This window comes from Hoplias malabaricus, chromosome 17 (assembly GCF_029633855.1).
Source record: "Hoplias malabaricus isolate fHopMal1 chromosome 17, fHopMal1.hap1, whole genome shotgun sequence".
Classification (NCBI taxonomy): domain Eukaryota; kingdom Metazoa; phylum Chordata; class Actinopteri; order Characiformes; family Erythrinidae; genus Hoplias; species Hoplias malabaricus.
This window is the reverse complement of record NC_089816.1, coordinates 26,093,850-26,120,935: the sequence shown is the minus strand read 5'-3', so window position 1 is coordinate 26,120,935 and position 27,086 is coordinate 26,093,850. Positions and strand designations below refer to the sequence as shown.

At 40.4% G+C, this 27,086-nt stretch overlaps 2 protein-coding genes across 3 annotated transcripts; both read left to right on the top strand.

The window, feature by feature from the left end:
• The first annotated feature begins 1,226 nt into the window (after nt 1–1,226).
• Nucleotides 1,227–22,861, top strand: maml1 (mastermind-like transcriptional coactivator 1). Of its 2 annotated transcripts, none has more exons than XM_066649646.1 (5): nt 1,227–3,161; nt 13,176–14,624; nt 17,340–17,543; nt 18,862–18,991; nt 20,570–22,861. In XM_066649646.1, the coding sequence occupies exons 1-5, from the start codon at nt 2,823–2,825 to the stop codon at nt 21,628–21,630; spliced, it is 3,183 nt and encodes a 1,060-aa protein (XP_066505743.1). In that variant the 5' UTR covers nt 1,227–2,822; the 3' UTR covers nt 21,631–22,861. The 2 variants fall into 2 exon arrangements, with proteins under 2 accessions (XP_066505743.1, XP_066505742.1); XM_066649645.1 differs by having other exon boundaries at nt 17,337–17,543.
• Nucleotides 22,862–24,259: 1,398 nt separating this feature from the next.
• ltc4s (leukotriene C4 synthase) lies at nt 24,260–27,086 on the top strand. Its single transcript, XM_066649290.1, has 5 exons — nt 24,260–24,368; nt 24,986–25,085; nt 25,522–25,592; nt 26,333–26,414; nt 26,532–27,086. Exons 1-5 carry the CDS (start codon nt 24,311–24,313, stop codon nt 26,680–26,682), a joined length of 462 nt encoding a protein of 153 aa, XP_066505387.1. The 5' UTR covers nt 24,260–24,310; the 3' UTR covers nt 26,683–27,086.

Here is a 27,086-nt window from a genome sequence, read left to right as displayed (position 1 = left end):
ACTACAATAATGGTTAGTAGTATTAGCCGCTGAGGTAAGCATGGCTGTGATGTTGGCCTTCAATAGCCCCAAAGGCCAGACTCAGGATGTGCTGGGAATGGATGCAATTCTCATACTCATATGTGGTCCTTATTATTATTGCTTGCAACAGATGACACTGAGGATCCCTAAGCATACAGAGTTCGTATTGAGTATGATGCTGCCAGAAAGACTGGGACACTGATGTGGGCTGTGGTTCACCTGTGCCATCACAGGCATCCACTTCAACAGTGGAAGCCACAGTGTTAAAGATGGGGCCACATTGTCTGTCAAACCAGGATATTTGTGGAACCTGGATGTTGAAGCCATCATAATGTTTGTCTTTTGCAGGGCAGACCTTCCCCTCTGCATGATGTTCATATCTCTTGAACAACTGTCGCTGCTGACCACATATTTTATGCTAACTTTGGACCCCTTTTTCCTACTTCCTTTAACACATTTTCTATGGCCAATTAATGAATGATTGAGGCAAGTTTGTGTCATCACAAAGACTGAACATGTTTCAGTTTTTGAGTTATACGCAGCTTGGTGTGCTATACCATGTCCATGTCTGTAGTAGGTATTAGGTAGTAGGCCTTAAGTGTTCAGTGAGCATTAGCTGTGGTGTGTTCCTCTGTCCTAATGAACAGCACTTGAACGATGAGCCATGTTTTCCTTACCTAATTCTACAAATTCCCCAGTGCATTCACATATTAATAATTAAAAAGCATACGGTTAATCATGATAGTGCCAAAACATCACAATGCCCAGTCATTTTTGGTAATTTCTTTCCAAATACAGTGAAAACTTAAATATGGCACACATTTTAAAATAATCCAAGGTGGCACAGTAGATTCTGATAAATTATAGGGTGCTTTAAAAGTTTATATTAACTAATGTGGAGGTAAAACAACACTCCACACACACACACACACACACTGGAATGTGTACTCAGACAATAAGAGTTGGGAGTAATTTCCATAAAAATCATTAGAGAACTATCCCCCTGTGACTCCGGGTCCAGTGTTGTCTACACAGCGTAGTGGAATGTGTTTTTCCAAGTCTGACTACGTCACCTCTATAGCTCTCTGTGATTGGCTGAGCTAGCTGTCGGTCATGAGTAGAGGGCAGGACGGGAGGTTCTCGGTGACGCGAGTCTGTGATGCAAAGGTTAGAAAAAAGGAGAGGAAAAAAGAAAGAAAAAACTTGTTACAAGATGGCGACGAAGGACTGCCAGTACACTGGAAAACAATAGACATAGCAGCGGAGAAGCGGAGTTTTATCGGTTCGGCGCGGCGGGTTTTGTTTTCGTTGGTCGCCGGGGACCGGCCTCCGCGACCCGCAGAGAGGGAGACTTTTGGACGGAGCTTCACCGGAGTGAGAGGTTTTCATCCCGCTTTTGTTATGAGGAGAGTTAGCTTAGCTCGCTAAACCCGCTACATCCGCAGCGCCGCGCCGAGCAGCAGAGCTTTAACTCCGGGATCAGCTGTTAGCGGCGAGCGGGGCTGTGTTTAAAGGCTAAAAGTTTTTAAAAGTGGCTTCGAATTTGTTTTAACCCTAAGGGCGATGATATACGTGGCCGTCTGCCTTTCTGAACTCATTTTAACGCGGTCGCAGTTTTTTTGCCTCAGAAATGTTCCTCGTCTCTGAAAGTTTAGTTTGAGAGTCCAGAGCTGATGAGTGTGGGGCTCTGAGTTTATAACGGGGTAAGTTTATAGAAACCTGTCGTTGTCGTCCGTTTAAAGACAAGAGGAATGTCTGGAAAGTGAGGTCACGTCTGTCATTTTCGTTTCTCTGGATCGAAACTGAACCGAGGTTTTCGTGCTTTGCTTTTGCTCTTTTATTGAAATTGGAAATGGCAGTTGGCCTTTACGGTTCGCTCAGATATCAGAATGAATAGGCGAAAGGAAACGGCCCGTGTTTACTGGCTGAAAAATCCAGCTTCGCTGTCTTCCATTCAAAGTTAGGAGGAGTTTTCCTTCTGTGCAGTTACCAATTTGGAGATACACGCTTTCGTCTGTACAAACCACATAGGCTCAATATGATGAACTTAGCTAACGTTACTTTCTATTGAACCGTGTCGGACACCACTCTTCTGCTGTTAGATATCATTACAAAACGTCGTGATTTTCCAGCTAACGACACCGCGGGGATAGTTTACTGAAAGTCCGTCTGTGCTGAGGGGCCACGCTGCTGGTGGAGGTGGTGTTCGGTGAAGTTGGTCGGTAAAGTGTAGGCGCTTGTGTTTTGTCGTTAAAATTGAACTGGATGGTATCAGGAGAAGGGCACTGTACACAGCGTGGCTGGTGACTTCACCTCTTCCTTCATTATGCCCTGGTTGTTAGTGAAGTCGATTTTATTCCATTAAGTCACTTTGCACGTTGTTATGGGTTTTCAGGTCACAGTTAAACAGACCTGCTGAATCAGTGTTTGGGTCGTCGGTTCAACTCGGCTTGTGTTTGTTTCAAGGGGAAAAATAAACTTCGATCGTGTGGTTGTTTACCAGACAGACCGTGATTTGTGTTGCAGACATACGGCGTATGTAACTGAAACGACACACGTTTTAGTTCACGCCGGCTCGCTAAACTATGTTCACATTCTCTTGGCCGTGGTAGAGCACTAGTAGGCAAATATTGACAAAAAATGGAGGCAGTTGAGTGTGTTTTGTGAAGGCAGAGGGAGAAGGAGGAGGGGAGCGTAGAGTCGCCCACACAGCGAGGAAAGCAGCAGAATCAGCAGTATAAACTTGCTTGTATCCGGAGCTCTGCTGACTTTAAAGAAGACAAACAGAAAGAAGCTCCACGATGGCGGACTTCGTAGTTCCGCGGCACAGCGCGGTGATGGAGCGACTCCGCCGGCGGATCGAGCTTTTCAGGCGGCACCACAACGGCTGCGAGAGCCGCTACGAGAGCACCGCCATGGAGCGCATGGAGCTGGAGAGGCAGCAGACCTTCGCCCTGCACCAACGCTGCCTCCAGACCAAGGCCAAGCGCTCCAACAAACACCGGCAGCAAGGCGCAGCGGCCACGGCCAGCAGTGAGACCGCGGGCCAAAGAGCAGCTGGAGCCGGAGGAACTAACTGTGAGCTACCGGAGAGCGGAGGAGCTGCCGGAGAACAGAGTAGGAACAGCACTCTGATCGCAGTAAGTCAATATTCTACCCCCCCACGGGGATGGAGGATATGGCAAATATATTATACACCTTTTAAGGCGACCCTGGTCAGCTGACTTTTTTTGTTGTTGATTTTCTCAGTACACATCCTCTACAGATAACCCAGTACAATTAATTACTCACTGAAGCCTTCAGGGACATAACATCTGTAAATATGTGCTATGTAGAGGATGTCTATTTAGAATATCAATAAATCAGTGTTTCTCTGTAGTATTCAAACGTTTAAATATAATGTTGGCATACTTCTACATGATGCAGGTCACATTGAACAACTTGGTCACAGACACTGCACTAGTAGTGCCACATTTTTAAAACAACTGTAATTGAGGTTTTGTTAAGATTATCTGGGAAATACTATCCTGATCTAACTAATCATCAAGATATTTTAGAGTTTAAATAATATCAGAATGTGCTGGGGAGGGCTACTCCAAGGCTAGAATTGGTAACCACAGATATGCATTCACAGTTGAAACTGATTAAAGTTGGATAGAGAAAGTAACAGGCCATTGGAAAGGCTTTTAAATGCCAGGAGCAGCAGCCTCCAACCTGTGCTTGATGTTTCTGCATCACATGATCTCGGTGTTGACCATGCGCAACACTCCCTGGTGGGGTGAATCTCTCCAAACTGTGGTTATGGTTCGAGACAAGTTGTAGAAATGTGCTTTTTAACTAAAACCAAAAACCGACATTGAGTAAATGCATTAAGTTTCGTCCTACACGATTTTAGCATGGTGTAAGCAGCTACCTCCTACCTCAGCTCTTAGTTGCCAGGTTCTGAAAACATGAGAGCAGTGATTTCCTTCCCTCTAATGTCGGACTACGGGTTGACTGTAGTCTGACAGAAAGTACTTAAAGCAGGTTATGCTTAGTTTATATTAATGAATCCAGTGAACATGCCCTCTCTACATGGTGAGTTTGCAGACTAAGTAGGTTAGAAAAACATGCTGCTTTACTAGATATGGAGTTGTGACAGAACAGAAAGGGGCATTCATATGTTAAATCATTTTATTTTGAAATTCAAATCAGAAATTGTCTGATTCTGAAGGCTATGCATAATATAAATATATATAATAGAACATAATTAATATGTTTTACTGAATAGACCACTTTAGAAAGTTATTTCTTCAAAGAATATAATTGGCGGCATTGTCATTTCAGTTAAATGTACTTTAAGAAAGCATCCTTAACTGGTTCATTTAGAGTTTATTTTAATTGTGGTATAAGTACTCTACTAACCTATTTTTTTTGTAGCTAAATTGTGAATTGCTGAAATACTACTGCTCTACTGATACTACTCTTAATTAAGTTAATGGAGAAATATACCCCTTTTCTCCTCAGTATTGATGATAAATCTTTAATGATTTATCACTAAAAGGTTTAATTTTATGGTGCCATAAATAGATTTGATAATAAAGCACATCATTTTTTGGACTTTTAAAGGTCAAGCAAGCGCTGTATATACAGTGAAAACCACCCATTCACATTTGTTGTCTTGACTAAGACTGAGTGCAAATAAATGATTTGAGAAAAATTAATTGCAGCATAAGGACGGACAAACCCTACATCAATTTCACAGTCCGTTTCATCAATAAGAACTTCGAGCTGAAAACTCAATGCTTGCAGGCTGTGGTTTTCCCTAATGAGCACACAGGGAGAACATGGCACACAGAATGAAAGTGATGAGGGCAACAAGTCTGCATTACAGCACAAAAGGCACCTGAAATGATGAAAGCGCACAATGTGAATAAACGGATTGGTGGTCTTAAATAAACGTTTTTTAGCAAATCTGTGATTTGACATCACCATGCTTTGTTTTGTGTAATTAAAATGGTGACATAGATTACCAAACTCGTGTTTCAGCAATTTATATTATTTGATTTATTTCTCAAGCTATTTTTTGAATCTGATGTAAGGTACTGACTCTCTTTTTCCAGGAGGCGAAAATGAATCTGCTGAATAGGCCAAATCAGTTCTTTTTTTATTGGACTTTTGAAAATAATTGGTGTGCGTAATTGAACAAGTACTTTGCATAAATGTATAGAGCATTTCACATATGCCACTGCAGACATTCAGATTTTTTAATTAAAAAAAATAAAATATAAGAATTATTAATACTTGAGTAGAGATGGATGAATACCGATACTGAAATCAGGTATTTGCCCGATACCATGTTCATTTCCTCGTACTTGTAATTGCAAACAAGGCTCCAATACCAACATCCGATACTTTGTGCCTAGTGGACGTTGCTGCATTAATGAGCAGACAACTCAAAATGTCAGCGATCTGGAGTTATTTCACAATCAGTGATGGCATCCCAAGCAAAGCGGTGAGCAGTGAGTATGCTGACAGTGACTGTCCTGGAACTAGGTGGATTTTTATTCACTCAAAATGTATTTTCCTGTTTGCGAGAGCACTGTTCATTGCCCGACATGGTTTTTCCTCAAATTAAAGTATTTTCTCTGCTCGCGAATTTTGAATTGGATCCAACGCCATATATCAGGCTGCTTCTCTTTAATAAACACTTGCCAATATATAAACTCTCCTAAGTGCAGAACCTCCCAGCCGTATCATCTTACCAAAGATACACAACACTGTGCAAATGCATATCCAGAGCTTGTTGCTCATGTTGCTATTATATACATAGATAGATACTTCATTGATCCCAGAGGGAAATTCAAATTATTGGTAGTGTATTGGGGGAAAATGCTAAAAAAAAAAAAGATGGACAGTTTCAGAAATGAATAATAAAGTTTTTGATTAAACAAAAATGTTTTCATTAATAACTACACTATAAAGTGTAAGTATCGGCAAGTTCCAAAAGGCACATACTTGTACTCAAACTCATTTGGGGAAAAAAACGGCATTGATGCATCCCCCTAAATCGGCGCGTGTTCTGTCACAGTGATTAATAAAACATGTTGGAAAGTACTCCAAATCCAGTTGTCTTAAAAGTGTTATGCTATATTTAACCATCATGTCTGAGATCAAGTGTAAAAGCATAGTCCTATTCGGTGTGTTGATTTGTTTATTATAAAGTATTAATTTTTTTTGGATCATAAAGAAGCACTAGGCAATGTCATTTTCAATAAGACAGGCATGAAAATATTGACATAGCTAAATATTGTAGTTACAAATCATGTGTTCATTCAGTATTAAAAATTATACATGTTTTTTTTAGACTTGTAAACGTCAAAAGCATATCAAGGCTAAATTATTAATGATCACCAAAATTTGTAACCTGAAGTTTTTTTTATTGTTATTATTATGTAATACGTTTTGTTGGTTTGTTCATTGACTACAGAATGCTCATACAGCATGTAGCAGTGTAAGTTATTAGAACTTGGCAATGAACTAGGAAACTTTAATCATATTTGCAATAGCAATTAGTTCAAAGTGTAGGAAGGGGATTAAAAAAACTTTAATCTTACAGGAAACAAATCAGATTTCAGTGCTGTGCAAATAAACACCCATAAGCCAAATCATCAAAATGACCTTGTTTCTACAGTCATTGTCAATTTTATCAGCACCACTGACCATATTGTTGCACTTTGTAGTTCTACTATAACTGACTGCAGTACATCTGTTGCTTTGCATTCCCCCTTTCACCCTGTTCTTCAGTGGTCAGTATTCCCACAGGGCCACCACAGAGCAGGTATTTTTGGGTCATGGATCATTCTCGCCACTGCAGCTACATTGACGTAGTGGTGGTGCTGTTAATGTTTGTTGTGCTGGTTCAAGTGGTTAAGAGGCACTCACCCCTGAGACTCTTTAACAATGTTCATTAGTTTACACAGCCAAGTGAATATTGATCTGGATAGGTGATGAGCGCCAGCCTTGTGGCCAATCGGAGACTTTCATATATTGAATAAGAAACAACCAGCAGCAGCAGGGACATGTATAGCCCTGGCCAATACTGAGGAGAAGCTTTGTAATTGAAAGTCACAAGGAAAGCAGCACAAAATAGTAAGAAGTTGTATACAGTGGAACCTCTACTAACGAACTTTTCAAGATACGAAACAGGCGTTTGAATATTTTTTGCCTCCACCAACCATGACTCTAGAAACGAACCCGAGCCGGCGGCTGGAAATGGCCACTGGCCCCAATAGGCGAGTCTTCCAGCGCCCAGACTTGAGTGAGCTTTTAAGATTAGCAAATTGTAGTTTTAGCAATTTAGCATTTGTGTAAATAGCAGACATCGAAATTCGTGCTAAGTTAAACCGTATCTACGCTTCGTCTCCCCACATTCACCCATTCGCCTACTCTCCATTATTCCACCCACCTCCCACCTCCCGTCATACAGCCAGTGCCTGTGTTACTCCTCCAGCCAGTCGTCACGTCTTCAAGGTAGCGATATGTAACCACTTAAAACTTTTTTTATTTCATTTTTATTACTGTTACCACTGTATTTCTTTTTTATTTTTAGTAATGCTACATGTATTTTTTTTACTAATTTGAGAGTGTTGTAAACATATATTGGTGCAAAAAGGGTGACTTTCGGGGTGGGGGCTGGAATGCATTAATTGCTTTTCCATTAATTCAAATGGGGAAAATTGACTCGAGAAATGAACTTTTATACTTACGAACCGGGTCATGGAACGGATCAAGTTCGTAGGTAGAGGTTCCACTGTATACTAAAATTGAGTGTTGTATTAAACATCTATTAGAGAAAAATTGCTCAGCATGTCTGTTTGAGGGCGGCACGGTGGCGCAGCAGGTAGTGTCGCAGTCACACAGCTCCAGGGGCCTGGAGGTTGTGGGTTCGATTCCCGCTCCGGGTGACTGTCTGTGAGGAGTTGGTGTGTTCTCCCCGTGTCCGCGTGGGTTTCCTCCGGGTGCTCCGGTTTCCTCCCACAGTCCAAAAACACACGTTGCAGGTGGATTGGCGACTCGAAAGTGTCCATAGGTGTGAATGTGTGTGTGTCTGTGTTGCCCTGTGAAGGACTGGCGTCCCCTCCAGGGTGTATTCCCGCCTTGCGCCCAATGATTCCAGGTAGGCTCTGGACCCCCTGCGACCCTAAAATTGGATAAGCGGTTACAGATAATGGATGGATGGATGGATGTCTGTTTGAGGTTTGTGCACTTAGTCTTAATTTTCTGATGAGCATGTGATGTTGACAACCTTATGTCAAACTTAGTCTGGATGGATGGAATGATGGCCAAAATGTGTAGAGGAAGTATATATTTTATTATTTAAAAAAGACTCAACTATTCCCAAGTTTGATTGAATACAGCACAATGAGTGTATACAAACAATAGACTTTAGTGTGCTATAGTGGAGAGATCGACATACTCATTGTATTATTATCCAGTACGAATTTAAATTGTAAGCTCTTCTTAAAATTTAAAGCTGTTATTGTTATATTACTTGTAACTCAGGGTGCAGTGGACCATAAAACTCATAATTCAAATCATATCAAGGTCTCTGAGTCAAGAAATAGGTATTTTTTGTTGGATCCGTTGTAACTTTGCATTTCCATTTTTCATAATTTGTAGACTTTTTATATTTGATCTTATAAAATGAAGAACTTTCCAGAAGCACAGAGTTTAAATAAATTTTTAAAATATTTAATCCTTGGTTGTTAAAGTGACATTAGTATATGAATATATGCCTGTCCACTAAAAGAACCTACACCAGATTTGTGCCAGTGTGTCTTTAATAGAGAGGCCATTTCCTACTCTGCTGTGATGTAGTGAGTTCTGAGTCACACAGATGTCCGTAGCCCTAGAGGTCCACCCATCTGTGGGTGAGGGCAGAATAGGGGGCCTTGAATAACTTGTTTAAAATGTTAATCTTTTCCAGTTCCTAGAGACCTGTCACATTTTTCATACTATAATGGGTATGTGAGGAGATTTCATAGTTTGACATAGCACTTTTTCCACAATAAGGTATGGATTCAAGTCTGCATCCATTCACGTCCCAATAGGTATGGGATTGCTTTGCCTACAGCAAAGGCTCTCTTAAATGCTGTGGTGAGAAGCTGTTGTTGTGTCTTGGTTCCTGGTCCTGTTATTGACAGATCTGGGTGATCTTGTTTCAAATGCCATTGTCATATGGTTTACTTGTGACACAATACCTACAAACCGTAGCAGTGTTGTCCAGCACTGTTTTTCCATCATCATTATATTTTACACAGAAGCCAAAATGCTTCCCTGCATGTGACTTAAATGATGCGGGAGGCTTTTCAAGTTCTTCCGCTCTTCCAGTATCTGTGACTGTCAGATGTTTTGAACATTTCCCATTTGTGTAAACATGTCTGCTTTGTCTTGTTACTACACCTCTGCATGGTGATTTATGAATAGGTTATATTTATAACAGTAATGGCAGCAGTGAAACTGTATTTTATTATGGGTAGATTATTAATCTATGGTTCATCTGCACAATGAACAGTGTGTGGGTTGGTGTTAGTTGCCTGTCACGTTTGAACTGTACCCAATGCTAATTTTTCGGTACTTTACACTCTTTGTAATAACAAAATTTCAGTTTTAAACAGTGATGACATAAAGGTGTATTCAGAGACATTAAGTGGAAATCCCAGCTAAAAAGCAAACATAGTGGTTGACGTTTATTGAATGAAGAAAATGAGATATAATAGAATTAAATGTGAGTTTTAAGAGTGCATATAGAGGACTTTTTTTCCAAGCTGAATTCTTCTTAAAAAAAAAAAAAAAAATATATATATATATATATATATATATATATATATATATATATATATATATATATATATACATACACACACACACACACACACACACACACACCCAAGAATGCCTTTGAATTTGTCAATTACACACTTAAATTATTGTTAAGGGACTTGGCTTTCAGGCTGTTAAATATCGCACACATTTTAGTTTTAATTATATTTAGTTTAACCAGGTTTTTGCTCCATTTAGAAGTGTTGCCATGGCCAGCTTGCAGTTACAAATACAATCATGTACCATTTAACGGCTTTCCGAGCAATCTCTATTCATGTTAACAGTCGTAGTCGTAAAAATTATAATGGTGTAGGGGCTGATATAGACATTCAGACTTAACTCACACAGGGACATGTACTCAGCCATGCAGAGTGTCCGGATCCTTCAAGAGACTACTAATAGTGACTGGAGTTTGGCATAAGTTAACAAGTTATTTTTTAAAATTCAGAATCACTTGGTAAGAAAGCAAGATATTGTCTCATCAGTTCCTTCATTGGGAAATTAATCTATAATTTTATGCATGACATAGTGGCCATAAAAATCCCAAAGGCAGGTGGGCAGCCAAAAATGACACTGTAAAATGCTGTCTGAGAATATTGTTTTCACTGTTTTTATCCGTATTATTTTTGAAATTAAACACTATATGCAAAGTACTTAAACTAATTACAAACTGAAGGTAGCCAAAAATGATTCAGACATCTTACTGCGAACATGATATGGCAGAGAGTGTTGTCTGCGTCGTTTTGGAAAATGTATGTATTTTAGTTGTTACCTTTTAAAAGTACTGGTGTTCGTACCCAGCCCTATTGTCTGTTACGTTACACCACTAGTTAAAAATATACTCAAAGCATGTAATGTATTCACTTTTGTCCAATATCCAGTTCATTTCATAAGGTCAATGTTGGTGCTAATGAGGAGTCCGTATATGTAATAGATATAGGTGAATGACTAACTCTCACTAATGTAAATTCTCTCTGAGACTGCATTGCCTACAACATCATGGAGTTAGTTTGCCTTTTTTAGATGCAATCAAATCTCTCAATTTACTCCGAGTAGAGTACTGCACAGACATTTGTGGCTATGCCACATACCCTCACAAATGTACAGCAGCATGTTTCCATATATAACGTGTTATATAACAAGTACAATAACAAAAATATGACTGCAAATTACTATTTTCAAAACTATGGAAAGTTATGGTCCTTTGTATATAAGCTTTTACCCCTCTGGGGCTTGGTCAATGGTTGTAGGATAGAAAGACTTTAGTATTGAAGGGGTGATTGCACAGGGTGTTTAGCATGACTCAGGATATATCTCACCCCTCCCCCCCAGCTCGCCCACACTGTTGACTCACCATTGTTCCCAATGCCCCAGGACAGCTGTGGTGTGTATGCATGTGTACATGCAAGTCACTATTCTAATCCCATGGTGTGGAACAGGAAATATTTGTATGCTGTATACAGATTAGTCAAAGTTCATGGGTTGTGTGTTTAGTGTCTTTAAGTCACTCAGTACAGGTCACAGTGTGTATGATATTCTCTGCATCTTAATTTCACAAGGAAAGTGTAATCAAATTTTCTTTTGGTGTGGTTCTGCAATGCTTTTACATCCAGGGTTTCTCAGTAGCAATGTGGACTCACCCCTCCCCTCAGAGAATGACTCAGTATAACTCATCCACCCTTTTAGGCACTTGGCCTGTGTTCGGTCTTTCTCAGCTATCATTGTGCTGATACAGTATCAAAATTAGCACCATAACTGGCATATCATATTGCTAGATTTACAGCTTGAGGAAAAACTAAAAGTTGTGCTCAATCTTTTCTGGCCAGCAACGTTTTAAAATGCTATTTTGAGAGAGAAAACTAATTTTATACATTTCTCAGTGTGTAATTACAGAGTGTTAACCACACTCAGCAGAGTTTCATGGGTGATCCTCATGTAACAGTTTAGGTCATTGTTAAGCTGAAGCTGCAAATGCAGAGTAGGTCCTTTGAGTGTGTAAAGCTAGATTGGTGGCTCTTGGTTGGTGTAGGCAGCTTTTGCCTGGCACTTGGCTGGAACAACTGCTCCTAGACTGTGGGCCTAGAGAGAACTCATTGTGCCAGTGGGGGCTTCAAAGACGAGCTGCGCCTGGGCAGGAATTCGGCACGCTCTCGCAAACCTCTGCAGTCACTGCGCTGCCTCTTTTGTTGTGGTCTGTACATCCATACACATGGTAATTAGTCTCATGTGGCTTGGGCCTGTGGTGATGGTGGTTGTGAAGAGGGGGAGTCATGAAGGCAGGGAGGGAAGGTGGGGATGGGGGGTGGTGGTTGAGGGGAAGTGGGATAAAAGGAGAATGAGGGGTGAAAGTAAGGGAGAGTGAGAATCGCAAAGTGGTAAATACTTGGGAAAAGTTTGAGCCCATTTGGGTGTGTGAGAGAGAGTACATAAGGGTGTGCATTTGTATCTCGAAAGACAGAGGGCAAAAAAGAGACCGGTTTTTCTGGTTCAAAAGCCCTGCAGGAACTCTGTCATTGGCTAAGCGTGCGTGTGTGTGTGTTGAGGAGGGTGTTAAGATCAGACAGACCGCCTTGATTTACCCGTAGCAAGCAACCAGCTCAGCTCAAATCTACTTGTGTTGAGATGAAACTGCCGCCTCAGCGAGCCACTGTAATAGTGGTAGAAACAGTAGAGTGAATGTTCCTTGTACAAAAAAAGTGAGATTACTGTTTGCAGTTATAATTATGCAATTTGTACTTGCTTTATTAGTTTGGTTCAATTGGATTAAAACAACAAAATATGGGGATTTTATTTATAAAATAAAATCCTAGTATTTTATAAAGTGGTGTCGGTGCACAAGAAACATCTTTAAAACGTAGAAAAGAAAACTTGAATGGAGAATTGACATTATTTCAGATTCTGTTTGATCATTGTGATAGTATGTCGTCTGTGGCATCGCACTAAACACCAGATGCACCAGTTAAGTTTCCTGCTGTGAACGGCTCCTTTCGTACTTTGCTAAAAGTGCATGGTAATTACCATGGGTTTTGGAAATGTATTTCATCAGTTTCATTAGGTAAAATGTACATTTCTTATCAATTAATTGCTGTTTATTTAACTTTAATCACTTTTTTTCCTCATTTATAGACATTTATTACATGTGTGTTTTCATTTGCATTTCTGATTTCAGTGTTACTGTCTGTCTTTTGCATTCTGAACTGTTATTTTTATTATATACAGTTTGTAGAACATTACTGAAGGTAGTAGGGTGTCATTTTAATATTAATATATATTTTTTCTTTTAACATTAGTTGCAGGAAACTGTGAAGAGAAAGCTGGAAATTACAAGCTCTCCACTAGGCCGTGACCAGGTCAATGGTTTCAGTGATGGCTACCCTGCTTCCAAAAAGTCTTGCTTGGAAGATGCTATTGGTGGCCATAATGGGACCACGAATGGTGCCGTGCCTCCTCTTTCTCCCATGGATACCAAGCATGGAGTGAGTGCTGACTCTATGGTACTGAATGGCACACACTCAACTGGTGGCACAGAGCAAAATGGCATGGGATTGACTGATGGATGTGCTGTACGAGGCTCTGAATCTGACATCCGCCTGAAGGAGATGAAGCAGGAGCCTATGGATGACATCCTGCCCACAGGAGGAACCAATGGCAATATCATTCTCCCTGACCTCAACCTGAATGAGCAGGAGTGGACTGAGCTTATGGAAGAGTTCAATCGCTCTGTTCCTTATGAGGAAATCCAAGAACTCTTTAATGATGGTTTTGAGGACCGGAAGGATCCTGACCTTTTGTCTGGTGGTGCACCTCCTAACCACCTGCCTCCAGACCTTGCCAGCACAGTCAAATCCGAGGTTTCCCCAGCTCCAGCCTCATCGTCCTCTGCTTTTGAGCAAGACTCCCGGACAGGCTCCCCTCATGTCCCGCCCTCCTCATCTGGGTCTCTGCTGCACACTGGATCTCCAGTTACAGCTCCATCAGCTGCCTCCTCCCCAGCCCTTCCTGGGCCCCAGCATCCGCAGCAGCAGCCAGGCCAAGCATCCAGACCTCTCCAGAACCACCTGCTGTCCGGGCCACCTAAAGACCTCTCACCAGCTCAGCAGTTGCAGCAGCTAGCTGCAAGAGAGCAGCAGAGGGCTCAGCTGATGCAGAGCCAGCAGCACCAGTCACAGAAACAGCAACAACACAAACAGCAGCCACAGGCACCCAAATTCCATCAGCAGCCCAATCACCCCTCAAACTGGCCCCCTAACACTCCAAGCCAGAGTCCCTTGGGAGGCACTTTTGGCCTAGACAAGCCCACTAGCCCCTCACTTTATCCCCCAGACTTTCAGCACCCAAAGTCCCTGCTCATACCTGGGCAGCAACCTAACAAAGGTTCACCCAAAGCAGGTGCCCCAGGTGGCTACATGCAGCCTGGTCCACATCCGATGCTGGGTCATCCTGCAGCACCTGCAGGCACCCTCAGTCACCCACCTAGTGCAGGAAGTCAGGCAGCCATGTTGGACTATAGGAACACAAAGCCCCTGAGCCATTTCGAAGCTGGTGCGCCTGGGCCACCCAGAGGCCCAGCAGCATCGCAGCCACAGAACAAAGCAGCTATCTTCAACCTCCTTCGCCAGCAGCAGCAGCAGCAGCAGCAGCAGCAGCAGCAGCAGCAGCAACAGCAGCAGCAGCAGCAGCAAATGAAACAAAGGCCAACCATATCTTTCAGACCGCCGACACATTTGCCACACCCACAGGTAAGGCAGTACAACTTAACATTTACAGATATAGTGCCATCATGTACTAGTTAACATATTGACAATTAAGGAGATTATTTGAATAATTACTATTGTACTTTTAATCCCCAATTACATCTGCCGAGCTTTCCAAGAACATCACCCGTGTTCAAAAGGGTCTGGAGATTGACTTTTACTGCTGTTACTAATAATAGCAACCCTATTCCTTCTGGTTTATTTTGGACAGACTGAAGCGATCAATGAGTCATTGAAAGAAACTCTTGTCAAAATAAAAAGTATTAACCCGGTGCAGCTAAACAGTCAGGTTTCTAGAACATTCTAATTTATATGTGCAATAAAATGGTATTAATTCAAGATATCAAATTACGTTTAGGATTACATGTTCATCTCTGCGTTTTATTGGTAATTACGTTAAGTTTTAACTAATTGTTGGCAATCCACTTCACTATTGGGCACTGATGCGTTTGCAGAAATATTTGTGTTAATGTTATTAGGTGATCATACTTTTTTATCATTATTATTAGCTTTTTAGTGTTTATTTTTGATTCATATTACTTTTTGTTTTGATTTAGTAGGCTGTGTTTAATGTGTGTGTGGTTGTCTGTATGTCTGGCAGCAGGCCACTTCAGCCCTGGGGATGAACAGAGTTTGTCTGGGTCAGGCAGCTGGTTGCTAAGGAGCAGAGTGCTGGCAGGCGTTTGCTCCCACACACACACACACACACACACACACACACACACACACACACTCACACGGGGCTGGGGGCTGGGATGGCCGTGAGGTTGCAGCCCTGTGACAGAGGAGTCAGTAGAGAAAGGGAGAGTTGAGAAGAACAGAGGGAGGGAGAGAGGGAGGGACAGAAATACGACAAAGCAGTCTTTCATGCATTGGTCCTCCCCCTCCCCTGGCTTTCGTCCCTCTAAGAGTATTTTGGGATCAGCCCCCCTCTCTCTTTTTTGCTGCTGTCCATATTTAAATATAGCTGCATAACCCACTTGGGTTTTTTCCTCTCTCAAGCTGAACTTTTTGCTCTATCTTTTGATTCTCCATTTAATGTATTGCTGTTTTTTCATTTTGCTCTTGTATTTTCCAGTGCAATACACATTTTAGGCTGGATCTGAGATTCTTGCTTTTTAGTTACTGTTTGGACACTTGTATTTTTCCATAGATGAGAAAGAATGTGTGTGTGTGTGTGTGAATGGACAGTGGTCAATGGTTGCATCTTTGGTTTATTTTTAAATGCTATGCTGTGCATTATAGCTGTGGTGAACCATAAATGCTGCTATAGTATGATTTCTTTTTTGTTGTTGTTGTTTTTGGGGTTCTTTACACTGTAGTGGTATTAAATAGTTGACCATGCAGGCTTTAGAATCAAACTACAATAATGAATTAAATCGGTGACAAAACTTTCTGTAATGACATGATGGCTTTGTCTTCTGTTCTTGATGTCCAGGAGAGGTGTGTTATCTAAAGCCCTCACCTATTTCAGCTAATTGTTTGGTTTCACTACTTTAACATTCCTTATTAAACTTTGGATAAATATTAGGCCTCATTAGCTGTGTTAAAGGATAAAAGACAAGAATTACATCAAATTTAATTAACATTAACACTGTCGCTTTCACAAATTAGTTTCACATAATTCATGGTTCTAGCTTCGTGGGGGCAGAGGAAAAACTCAAAAATAGAAAATGAAAAGGATTCATGAAAACATCATGGATTTACAATGACTCCACAGTTTATAACAGCATGTTATGAGTCTCTTAAGATTTCTGCTAAGAAAGTATAGTGTGATGCAGGTGAACAATGAGCAATTCCAGTTAATGTAAAGGCCCAGTCTAAACAGTAAGTTGGCAGCCATGGGCTGTAACCCCCAAATCTTGAGGTCTCATCTGGAGGGTAGGTGGGGCAAGTACAGCATCTTGTTCAAAGCTGGTCATTTGTTTTGCAGGAAGGGATGGCCCGAGCTGAAAAACTGTTCTGTAGCACCAGATCAGACAGGATGAGAATTTGTTCAGCTCGCTACAGAACACAGTTAATTATGATATTTGTTTCCAGGTGCCTGGGCGCTCCAAGATTGAAAGTGCAAGTTGTAACTCTGGCAGGCCTTACAGAACAATGTGTCTGAAAAGGGGGGGCCAGAACGTAGCAGGAATAGGAGGGCTCCCTGTTATATCAGCCCCCCTCTGCTTCATCATCAACAAACCTGAGTGTATGAGTGTAGCTTAACAACAGCATGGACATCTCAGATTGTGAAAATTTGCTATGTCCGTTAACGCCTGGATCTTGTTGTTTTTATTTCAGTATTGGTTCCTCCTTAGACTAATCGCACTGATTAACTGATGAAACATTAGTTTTTATACAGTAGACCCTAGTGAAGAGAATAATTAAATAATTAATTCATTATCTGTAACCGCTTATCCAATTCAGGTTCGCGGTGGGTCCAGAGCCTACCTGGAATCATTGGGCGCAAGGTGGGAATACACCCTGTAGGGGGCGCCAGTCCTTCACAGGGCAGAAGAGAATAATAATACATTATGTTAATATAACTCTTTTCAAGAACTCAAAGACACTTACAATAGTTAATACATAGAACACATTCAAATACAGTACAAGCATGAAAAGATGAGCACCACAGCACACTTTATAGTATATGAATAAAGAAAACACCATAGTTCCATTTGCTAATGATGCTGTTTTCTCCCTGTCTTTCAGCAGGAAGCTGGTACCTACCCTTCAGGTCCTCATGTCCCAGGTCCTGTTGGCTCCATGGCAACGCAACCGGGTGGCAGTGGCATGGCGACTAACCATCCGAACTATCTCAGCAACCTGCAGAAGCAGCAGCAACAGCAAATACAGATGATGACTTCACAGCAAAAACAGTTCCTTTTGGGACAACAGAGACAGATGATGGCTGAGCAGGTCAGTACTGTACAAGTTCTTGTGACCTTTTGTATTTGTTTCTTAGACTTCCCTATTCCCCTTATTTCATACTGACAGTCTCTAAATTCAAACAATTTCTGAAAAATCAATTTATACTACTTTTATAATTTATAATAGCTTTATTCTGTTGCATGAATATTTGTGTTGGTATTTTATGTTTTCTCAAGACCTCCACACAGTAGGTCGTCTATGGAAATAGGGAATAATATTATGGTATATAAAATGAGTTCTTGTTCAGTATATCTTTTAGTTTTATATATTATTCTGATGGTTTTACCCATTTTACATTTATATTACTATGTTGTTTCCTACTTGATTTAATTTCAGACACTGTTCTCACATCACCAATCTTAATTTTTAATTTTAAAATTAGTTTATTACCAAATATTATAAACAGTGCTTTACGTAAATTCAGTAAAAACTTAATACTGAACCATTGCTTTACATCTTCCAATTTATTTTCCACCGTATTCTGAGGCTGTTTCAAACTTTGGAACTTTTATGTAAATGATTATAATCTTCAAAAAATACTAATTTTAGCAATTTGGACAAATATAATTTATATAGAGTATGAAACACTTTGTTGCAGCACTGATCCCTTTGGAAATGCACAATTAACTTTCACGAAATCAGATTTAACAATATATTTTAGTACACATATCATATCATCAAGGTCATTTTAGCCATGAGTGTGTGATTCCTCTATAAACATATCTCCAGTTTCATTAATAAACCATGCTTAATGTTATTTAATTTCTATTTTAGGCATATAAACACCCCCATATAATATTTTCTCTATTGCAGTAGATATATCTTCTATCCCATCACTGTCATTTGGATGGACCTATTTGCTCTAAAGCCAGAGTGATGATCACAGATGATAAATCAAGACATTGCCCACTGTGATAAAGGCTTCCCAGTATAATGTGCCTGTTTAATTTAACATGTGGAGCCTGCTCTCTCCTAGTGTACAGTTTATGCAGACAAATTATTGATTTATTCTTAACGGTAAAGGCCTGGATCAAATCCAAATGATGGGCAGGAGGATTTGGTATTGAAGGGGGGGGGGGGTACAAACTCAGGCTGTACATGTTGTAGTACATTTTTTTTTTCTTTTAGTTTTTGAGGATTGAACTTGTAAATCACCAACAGCAGTTGCAGTGGTTTGCATGCCCTCTGAGTGGCGCCAGCCGCATTTGAGAAACTATATTGTTTCAATACATTTGAGTAATGCTGATTTGGTTTCATTAGATGGTGAGTTGTTCTCATGAATATATACTTTTAAATGTTTTCTCAGGAAAAGCAGCGGCAACAGCAGGAGCAGCAACTACAGAGGCATCTAACGCGTCCCCCACCTCAGTACCAGGACCAACAGAACCCCTCTGCCCAGCAGAACCCATTCCAGCAACAGGTTCCACAGTTTCCAGGTACATGTCTCCACCTCTTGAGGTGTCCTGGAAACTTCATTAAGTTGAATGTTTCTCTTTTGCTCTTTGCGTGCTTTTGTTTTATTTATTATTATTTTTTTAATTAAAAAAAATCCTGCCTTTCCCTGTTCATGCTGAAAAGTTCGGTGTGTGAAAGCCACATGGGCCAGACTTTGCATACAGACATGCCTTTGTTCCCTTTAAGGTTTTGGCCCACCTGATATGCAAAGTATGTTTACTGACTGAGTCATTTGAAGCGCAAACAAACAGTACGGTTTGTGAGTAGGCGCCGCTGATGTTAGAAGGGTAATAGACATTCAGTTTGCCGCCGTGCTACTTTCAACTTATGTGAAGGTTAAAATGCAGTAATGTGTGTGTATTTGTTTTTAAAGGTTTCGGTGCCTTCTGTGTTAATCAGTTTTATGAGCAAATACTTTACTCAGTTTAACTTTTCAGGGAATCTTTAAAAAAAATCCCTCACCGTCTTATAGTGTATTATAGGTCTTGGAAATAAGGCCAGAATAATTTCACTGCATATTTTTTAATTGTTATGGTTATCAGTGATTGTTTAATGTATTTCATTGTTCAAGAAAGCAACAACCTCATTCTGGTGTAATGTACAAATATATGCTATAAAAATTAATGCGTTCATGCATGTTAGCCAACACAGGAATTTATTTACCGCAATTTTTGGTCACATAATACCAAAAAATATATGTGGCCACAATTTCCTCTTTTTACAGAGCCAAATGACTTATTAGCTGTTTTATCTAACAGCGTAAACAGAGTCACGACAGTTGAGTTCAGTAGATTAAGTTTTATTTATGCTGAAATATGTATTAAATATCATAACTTTACTTTCCTACACTTTCTTATCTCACTCACTCTTGCTCCTGCATGCTTAAACTCACACAGCTATAGCTCTTCATGTCATGTGTCACTGAATCCCTCCACATTTGAGCCATGAGCTGCACTGTAGTGTTAATTTTCTCCTTTAAAGCTACTGTATTCAACGCTAAAGCTATCATTGGAACTTTTACTCAGCAAATTAAAAATAATTCAAAAATAATCAGAACTTCACTTAGAATATGTTTTTTAAATGCAAAATAATGGTTTTATATTTGTTACCATGCATATCACACTACATGTTTAGACCATCCTCAATGTAAATACAAGGAAGTTTTAAATAGAATTTTAAGATTCATTTAAAAAAGTTAATACATTGGTTCTTCCTTGTTTTACATTTAGATGTTAATTATTAAAAGCTTCAGTTTTAGGAAGGGGCAAGACGATTAATCACATAAAATTATACAATTATTTCCTTCTTTAAAAACAGCCCTATTATGAATATCATTGTGTACATACCATATTGGTGTGGCGCCTGCCTTTGCCTCTAACAGTCAGCGTTGAGATGAGTTCTTCCTGCACATCTAGTAAATGAGTGCTTTGATGTCAAATTTGCCAAAGAACTATAACTCCAAATGTCACTGGTTACTTTTTTCAATTGATCCGAGTAACAAAATTAGTACATGGACATCATTATGTAAACGTTCCATTTTCTCTGTCTTTGTCTGTTAGGTTCTACTCAGCCTATGGGCAATGTGAACTCCCTCGGTGGCCCCAACCCCGCTGCACAGCGCATGTTCCCACAGACACAGGGCATGATGGGAATGGGTCAAGGTGGTGGCCCTGCCCCTGGTGCCCCTCCTCAAGGGGGTCAAGCAGACATTTCGTCCTGCCCTAGTGGGCTTGATATGCAGGTTCTATATGGTAACATGCCCATGCACCCATCCCACCCTAATCAGCAAAGACTGCCAGTTTCAGCCATGACGGCAGCCTACAGACAGAATGTTCTGACCCAGCAGCAGGCCCATATGAAGGGTCAGCCCAATCCTGCAATGCTGAAGCAGCAGCAGCAGCTAGCTCGCCTACCTAACAGCATGCCCAGCACACTACCTAACAGCATGAATTCAACCATGAACAGCTCCATGCCTAGTAATATCCCAGGTGCCATGGCACCACAGGCCCAATCCTGGCAACAGCAGCAGCAACAACAGCAGCAACAACCTCACCCTGGTCTCCAGCAGGGAATGGCAAACCAGCCTAATCCCAGCAATGGTGGCATTCCCTCTGGTTTCCCCAATTCGGGATTCCACATGCAGCCACGGATGCCTAAAATGCCAGGTAGTGCTTCTTTCACTCAAGCCGCCATGGGCAATGGTGCGGCCAACAGGGCAATGACTGGCATGAACCCTGGCCAGATGATGCCCGGCATGGCTCAGCAAAGGACCAACAGTTCTAGCATGGGGCAACAGCTGCCTCCTCCCAACCAGCAGCAGCCGCCCCAGCAAGGTCAGCCAACACCAACTCAGTCTCAGCAAGTGCTATCGGACCTGGGGGCATTTGGGCAGCCGCAAGGGAGTCAGGTGCCCAACCGTACCGCAGGAATGCAGTGCAACCAGGCCTACCAGGTTAACAGATCAGCAGGACAGCAACTACAGTTTGGCTATAACTCTCAGCCGAGTGGCAGTTTGCCCAGCTTCCCTGGGGAGAGCGACCTGGTGGACTCGCTGCTGAAGAACCAGTCGACGCAAGAGTGGATGGATGACCTGGACGAACTGTTGGCTAGTCATCAGTGAGTTGGTCACTCTGGCCAATCACAATTTTGCACATTCCAGTAAAGGGGTGTGCAGTGGGATAAAGAAGACTGTAAGTGAGTACAGTTGTCAAAGCGTAGGATGAAATTACTGGCTGTACTATAGTCAGAACTGCTGTTTATTTGGTTCCCTGTATTGCATATGTACAAGTGAAGTGTATATAATGTAAGGAGAGTGGGGCACAGGACCAAAAGCCTGTGTATATTGAGTATTCCCAGGGCTGGAATGAAAATAAGTAGAGGAAAATAAAATCTACTACTGAACCTGTGGCTCAGTAATAAAACCACTGAATCGTACCCAGATGTGATGGGTAAACACACACACACACACACACACACTGCTTCTCTGCCTTTTTGCTGTTAAGCTGCAGCCAGACTACATACTTTCGCCTGATTTGTTTCATTGCTTGTGTGCTCTAGGATGGGGCAGACCAGAAGAGGTCTGAATATTGCCTGATTTTTATTTAAATAAAAACATGGACTATATTTGATGTCACAGACCTTTATAGGATAAGAGATCATTTTACCCTTTACGTAGAGTCCTAAAAGCCTTAGTCCTGCATCAGTGGCCTTGAGGTAAATATCTTTCATTTACACATCCATGACTGATAAAAACAGGGGAGAAACAGAGAGACTTCCTTGGTTCATGGTTCAGTGATGGTTTCATGTCAAAACTTTGTCATTGCTGAAATTCTGTGAAGCTGCTTTGTGACAATATCAGATGTAAAAAGTGCTATACAAAATAATTAGATTTGATTCAGTGGGAATAAACGGTTAAGAGTGGAGGGCCCATAGACTTTAGCATTACACTACAACACTAACATGAAAACTCTGTTTTCTGTTAAACGTTACACTAAAGGAGAACGGTTACTCTGCAATATTTCCAGACGACTGTGCAGAAGCCCTCAAATTGAGACATTTTTTCCCTGCCCCTTTTTTTTTTTTTTTGAGTGTTACATTGGGGTTGGTGACCTTTTTCCAAACTGAGAAATGAGTGTGTTTGTTTTGGATTTCAGCTGACTGTCTGCATCCTTTGAGTGTGCTCATTTCAATATCTGACAGGGCTTCTTGTTTATTTATATATATTTTTTGTATGTATGCATTTCCTAATGTTCTGGAGAGAATAGATCTTATTTTTATATGTACATTGTTGCGAATTTTTGTAAGTATTTTATACTTTTTATTATTGTTCTCTGCAAAAAACAAGAGTATTATGTAAATATAGTTCTTTAGAAACAGTTTCGTGTGATGTGTTTTGTTTATCCTGTTTGTTTGAAGGATGCTGGCAGGTTTGAATGTACTGGAAGTACACAAGTACATTTGTAAGATTCATTCAGACAGATTGTAATTGCAAAATGTTGCACATTTAGTATAATGGACATGGAACATTTGCACTGCATTTAAGGTTGCTTGTAAAAATTTCAGGGCAGCTCTGGTTTCACAAGATCAGAATTTAGAAAGTAGTTCCACACGTATTTGTGGTTTAAAAATTAATTTTGTAAATATGGTAAAATTGGGATTTATCTCTGTTTCCCAAAAATGTTGTTCACAGTGGTTCCCAAAATGGTTCTGTTCACCTTTCTTATATAAGAATATTTGGAGCCCCCCCCCTCCCTTCATAAAACACAGTGCTGCTCAAACATTACTCATTTGTCTTGCTGCACTCCCCCCACTTTGGGAACCACGGGTCTAATGCTGGGAGAAGACTAGATAAAATTAGCCTCGTCTCTAGCATCGGATCTGAATATGAGTCAGGAATTGAAAAATGGTCATGGAGTGTGACAGAACGGCCAGCATGTCAGCTTTTTACATTTTTTCACCTATTTTGATGTTATCTGTGACATGTCTCCTGATGTTGACCAATAGGTGGCAGAGTGCATTCTGCTGCACATATGTAAACATGATGGAGAAGAGAAAGAGGAACACTGCTGCAGCCATGACACGAAAGACCCAGTTGCCTCAGGGCTCTAGGATGTTGGTATGCAAACAGCACAGATACTGTCACTTCAGGGGCAGCGGTCTGAAACCCACTGAAAATGATGAAAACAGTTGGTTCTTCATTTACTGGAAGCTATGCACGTTTATGTAATGTTCTTGATGTGTTAACACGTTACATCGGGTTCAATTTAGAGGCCTGACAGCCCGTTCTGTCCTGTGTGACACTCAGGAATAGATCAAAGTTGAGTAACTTCCAGCATTTTTGCAACATGCTGTATTTACCACATACATACATTGAGTTTTTAAAACACTAGGATTTCAGATATTAAAAATGTGTATTATATGTGGAATAGATCATAAATGTATGTATAGCACCAAGGGATTCAATCCTGGGTCTGCAATAATGCACAGACCACACCAACTGTGATATGTCAGAAAGTATACTTTAGATTTACAAGGCTCTGATGTGTACAGGTCCCTAACATCTTAATAAACAAGTGTGTTACTTTCTATTTTTAAACCTTCATTTGATTACCTCAGAGCTTCCTCCTCATCAGGACAGTGTTCTTTGTATTTGCACAGAACTTTGGATGTATATTAACCCTGCAGTGCCCCACCCACACAAAGATGGGGAAAGATAGGAAGAACGGTCTGAATGCTACTTGTATTAAAGGGACAGAAGAGAGAAGTTGTAGTATTGAGCCCATTGTGTGGCCTGTGTAACGATGCTTGATCAGGTGGTGTGTGTAGCTGCAGTCACAGTGCTTGGGGTGCTGGAGCAAGGTAGGAATGGACTTTGTGTATTTTTCGGATTGAACATATTTTAAACATGCCCCCTCCCCCCTTTTTCTACAGCACAATTTCTGTTTTTAAATTTACTGACTTCAACATATGTGTCATGAAATATGCAGTGTTCTCTCTAAGGGTTGTGTATTGTTTTGCCTCTTTGACAATTAGCCACACAGGGCACATACCAAAATACAAGGAGATGGTTCCATAGCTAGAGCCAGTGTAGGCCTTAACATGTGTTATACGTTTCCATGATCTGGTGTGTGAGAACATTTACCTAACAGTTAATGAGCTGCAGTAATCTAGTCAATGTAAGTCATAAAAATGTAGACATTTTTCCTTCATATTCCCTGGTCTCTGTCAGCACCAGTCTTTCTTACAGCAGAACTGTAACTATTCTGTTTATGTCTTAACAGCTTTTATAGAAAACCTGTGAGATGTATTAAAATGTAGTCTGGATATCTCCACTGAGCGGCACAGTGTTTATAAACTACCCATAACTCATACTGCATCATAACCTTCATATTAGGGGAAAAAAACCACCTTAGTGCTTGTATAAAAATATATAGTAGTATCTTATAGAAATAAAATTTTTGGCTTTGTCCTGGCAGCGTACTTCTCCCTACAGGTGATCTATGCTCGGCGAAAGTATTCTGTTCCTCCTCCATCTACAACAGGACCCCCTGAGTTCGAGAGGATCTTCAGAGCCCAGTGAGTTTAGATATGAATGCTGTTACATATCACTGACATCCACATGTTATAAAGGCATCATAGCCGATGTCATATTACTATATTACTATTGGGTATTATCTGCCACTGCTTTAATGTCTGACCTTGTTTATAGCATGGTTATATCGATGTTATGTAGCACGGTACATGTAAAGTGTTCCCATATCCTACAACATTTATTACAGGCTAACCTGAGTTCATCAAGAAACTAGAAATATTTTACATATATGTAAAAGTCATGGTACCCCTGGGCAAATTACATTATTAAAAAAAGGTAATGTGTGAACCTAGGAAGTGTGAACCTATTTTCAAATGGAAAATCAACACCTGTAATTTGACCAGGGGTTCCTAAATGTTTGCACATGACTGTATGTTAAATATAAGATACGCTCAAACATTCTCATTTCTCATTTACCAGAGCAAACTGTTCTGAGTACTTTCCATTGTTTATCATTACACTTTGGGTGGCAGGACTTTTCTTCAGTCAAGGTAAGCACTGAAATAGAGAGGAAGATAACATCTCATACCTCTCAGATTTACATACAAACAAAACTGTGAGATGCAAAAATGCTACAAACTTTTCAGACCTGCACAGTGTGTAAACACAACTAGTTCCAGTGCTGATTATTAAAAGATCACTGAGAGTGCAAGAGATGGTTCGTAGCCTTATACCTTCTAATCTTATGCTGCACATCAGTAATAAGCTTCTGGTAAGTACAGGAGGAAATGGTTTTGGGCAGTGCAGCAGTGCAGATATGTTTATACTTTAAAGTCTGTAATGTCTGCTGAAACACTGAAATCTTTCAAAACCATACTGTCACAGCTACAAACTGATAAGTAGGGATGTGTTACTTCTTTCTTTGGTTTTATTTTCAAAAGAATTTTGATGTCTTGCAATTCTGTACTTATACTAATTATATTAACTACTCAGTAATGTGTGTGGTATTAATAGGTGAGGTATATTATCATGAAGGGCTCAAGGCACACGTGAAGACCTAAAACATTTAATGAGGGAGGGTTTGACCAGTTTTAACCCCCAATACGTTATCCCCTTACAGAGAAAACATCTCTATATGGCATTTTAATGTACAATTTAAGTTCAGAACATTAAATTCATTGTTGAGTTTAATACACACATGTAAAATATATATAGGGCCATAGTTGTTTAATTTTGAGAAAAGTATATATTGTGATTTTTTTTTACATACTTTTTTATGTTACTACTCAAGCTGTAGCTGCCTTCCTGGGGCTCCTATATCTTTATGGACGTTATCAGTATTTCTATGGATACGCCAAGTCTGCACAGGGAAGGTAGGGGGCACATGAGGTTCTGTATTAAATCTTCTTCTGTATTTACTCTATTTCTCACACTCACTCACTCTTCTCATACTCACTTATTGTCATTCTCTCTCTCTCTCTCTCTCTCAGGTTGGCTCCTCTGTATTTCAGTGCTAAGGTGCAATGGGTGTTGATAGCAGTTGGAGGATGTGGAGTGTTATGTTGTATGAGTCGACTGTATATAGGGTTTGATCCCTTTGGTTTTTTGTGTCTTACTCTGGGTCTCAATCAACTCGAGTGAAGCAGCACCAGGGAGAATGTGGGGAAAGCTGATATTTTCCAGAATCACTTTAGCTTTCATTTCTTTTTACAGCTTTAACTGGATGTACTCAAATTTAAAATGTTCTAAAAAAATTGTTCTTAGTCTTTCCAGACTTTTCATTACATTTCACACAATGTTATTGTTAAACATCAGATTTTCCCATTATTCTTGCTGATTGTCCAGGTTTGTCAGTATAAGAATAAACTGTGGAAAAACAAACCAGTTAATTACTTATTTATGTGCATTGCCAGATTCCTGTAAAGACTTCCGTTACTAGTCTGAGCATCATTAGGCACATTGTTTGCAGCCAAACAGTATGGATTACATATATCAGTCTTAAAAGTGCAAAAACAAAAAACAGCCTGTTTAGTTCTACACAGCTA